We start from the raw sequence: 2500 nt of genomic DNA, 5'->3' as shown, positions 1-2500 counted from the left end.
TATATATATATATATATATATATATATATATATATATATATATATATATATACGTATGTATGTATATATATATATATATATATATATATATATATATATACACACACACACCACACACACACGCACACACACACACACACCACATACACACACACACACACACACACACACACACACACACACACACACACACACACACACACACACACACACACACACACACACGCACTCACACACACGCACTCACACACACACATCTATATCTATATCTATATCTATCTATCTGTCTATCTCTATCTATCTATCTATCTATCTATCCATATATATATATATATATATATATGTATATATATATATATATATATATATATGTATATATATATATATATATATATATATATATATATATATATATGTAGTGTGAGAGAGGGGTTGTCTGTGCCTGTGTGTGTGACGAGGCCCGCACACCCAACCCCACAACAGCCTCCTCTCATCCCCTAACACACCCCATCCTCGCAGCTGAATCCTAACGCCTCCGCCTCTCGTTCTCGTTCTCCAGGGCCACTTCAGCAGCCGCAGCGACGTCTGGTCCTTCGGCGTGACCCTGTGGGAGATGCTGACCCTGGGACGACAGCAGCCCTATGAGCGCCTCTCTGACGAAGGGGTCATCGAGAACCTGTCGCACTTCTACCACGACGACGGAGGGGAGGTGAGGATGGGGGAGAGGGAGAGAAGGGAGGGAAGGGAGAGAGGGTAGGGGGATGAGGAGGTAGGAAGGAAGAGAGAGGGAAGGAGTGTGAGGAGGGAGGACACGGGAAGGAAGGGAGGGAAGGAGAGAGGGGAGGGAAGGGAGAGAGGGAGGGAAGGAGAGAAGGGGGGGCATGGGAGGAAGGAAGGGAGAGGGGGGGGCGCATGGGAGGAAGGAAGGGAGAGATAACAAAACAAAATAAACAAAGGAAACAAGAACACGAACCACCATTAAAAAATAATAATAAAATAAAAAATAAATAAATAAATAAATAAATAACAAAATAACCTCACACTTCAAGCTCCGCCTTCTGGAAAACATCCCTCCCAATTCACCAAGTCGAATAATCACTTGATGTTGTCTGCGGCCAAAAGGGTGTTAGGTGTTGATAGCTTCCTAAGTGTCTGTCGCAGGAAGAACGGCACGAGGCGCGCATGAGGGTGACGGGAGGGAGATTAAAGAGAGGGAGAGGAGGAGAAAGGGAAGGCAGGGAGGGAGAGGAGGTGGAGGTAGGTAGGGAGGGAGAGGAGGAGGAGAAGGAAGGGTTGGAGGGAAGGATGAAGAGAGGAGAGGAGGAAGGGATGGGGGAGAGCAAAGGAGGAAGCGAAGGGGTAGGGAGAGGAAAAGGGGATGGGAGGGAGGGAGTGGAAAGGAGGAAGGGAAGGGGAAGGGAGGGGGAGGAAAGGGGAAGGGGAAGGAAGGAGGGAGTGAAAAGGGGGAAGGGAAGGAATGAGGGAGAGGAAAGGGGGAAGGGATAGAGGGAGGGAGGGAGGGAGGGAGGGAGAAAGCAAGGGCATACAGGAGAAGGGAAGGAGGAAGAGGAGAGCAATAATGTCTCTTTAGTATTACTATTAGTACACTATTGTGTTTTACATAGACGATAAATGTTACATGTGCGCTTTGGTGTGAATAGAGAGAGAGAGGGGGGGGGATAAAGAGACAGAGAGAGACAGAGAGAGAGAGAGAGAGCGAGAGAGAGAGAGAGAGAGAGAGAGAGAGAGAGAGAGAGAGAGAGAGAGAGAGAGAGAGAGAGTTTACATGTAAATATTTATCATGAACAGAGTTAGAGCAACTATAACAAGTGAGACAAACAAACGCAGCCACACTCTCCATTTCAAACACTCACAGATGCACGTGCAGACAAACAGACAAACAGACAAACAGACAACTCACACACACACCCTCCCCACCCGGAGTCCCCAACCTTAATCTCGCGGTCTCCTTCTCGCGCAGATGTTCCTGTCGCAACCTGCCCTGTGCCCGAGGGAGATCTACGACCTCCTGCAGGAGTGCTGGAGACGCAACGAGGCCGACCGACCCAACTTCAGGGACATCCACGTCTTCCTCCAAAGGAAGAATCAGGGCTATTCCCCGGAGGCGTGAAGGATGGGGTGGGTGACTGTTTACGGGAAGACCAAAAATGGAACGGAGGTCATCCTACGGAGGATAGAGTGAAGCGGTTGGAAAGCCCGCGGGATTCGCCATTTTGAGCCGTCGATTCGCTCTTCGTGGCTCGAGTTTCCCGCGCTTTCGCTCCCGCAGATCCCTCCGCCTCCTGCCATTCCTCACGAATAAGCTTTATTTTACAAGGTATCCGGTCATGGAGGAAGAAGATAGGTCATTTAGGATGATAAAGAAAGAAATTGTGATATGTTATCGTCTGCTGGTGCCGCCTGGACGTCATTCGGGAGAGATAATGGACTCTTACGTACGTGATCTTCCGCGACATATCCGCGACGTTAAGTAGTGCGT

The 2500-nt window shown here is 48.4% G+C and overlaps 1 protein-coding gene across 1 annotated transcript in view; it reads left to right on the top strand.

Moving 5' to 3' along the window:
• Nucleotides 1-2500, top strand: part of LOC113818354 (discoidin domain-containing receptor 2) — a 214494-nt gene that overhangs the window by 211011 nt on the left and 983 nt on the right. The window contains exons 14-15 of the mRNA XM_070145478.1: nt 560-709; nt 1982-2500. The exon at nt 1982-2500 is cut by the window's right edge and continues 983 nt beyond it. Of these exons, the coding sequence (XP_070001579.1) occupies nt 560-709; nt 1982-2131 (300 nt within the window). The 3' untranslated portion in view covers nt 2132-2500. The remainder of the gene's footprint in view (nt 1-559; nt 710-1981) is intronic.

Source organism: Penaeus vannamei, chromosome 34 (assembly GCF_042767895.1).
Source record: "Penaeus vannamei isolate JL-2024 chromosome 34, ASM4276789v1, whole genome shotgun sequence".
NCBI classification, from domain to species: Eukaryota; Metazoa; Arthropoda; class Malacostraca; order Decapoda; family Penaeidae; genus Penaeus; species Penaeus vannamei.
The sequence above is the reverse complement of the archived record's forward strand: the minus strand, read 5'-3'. Positions and strand labels throughout refer to the sequence as shown.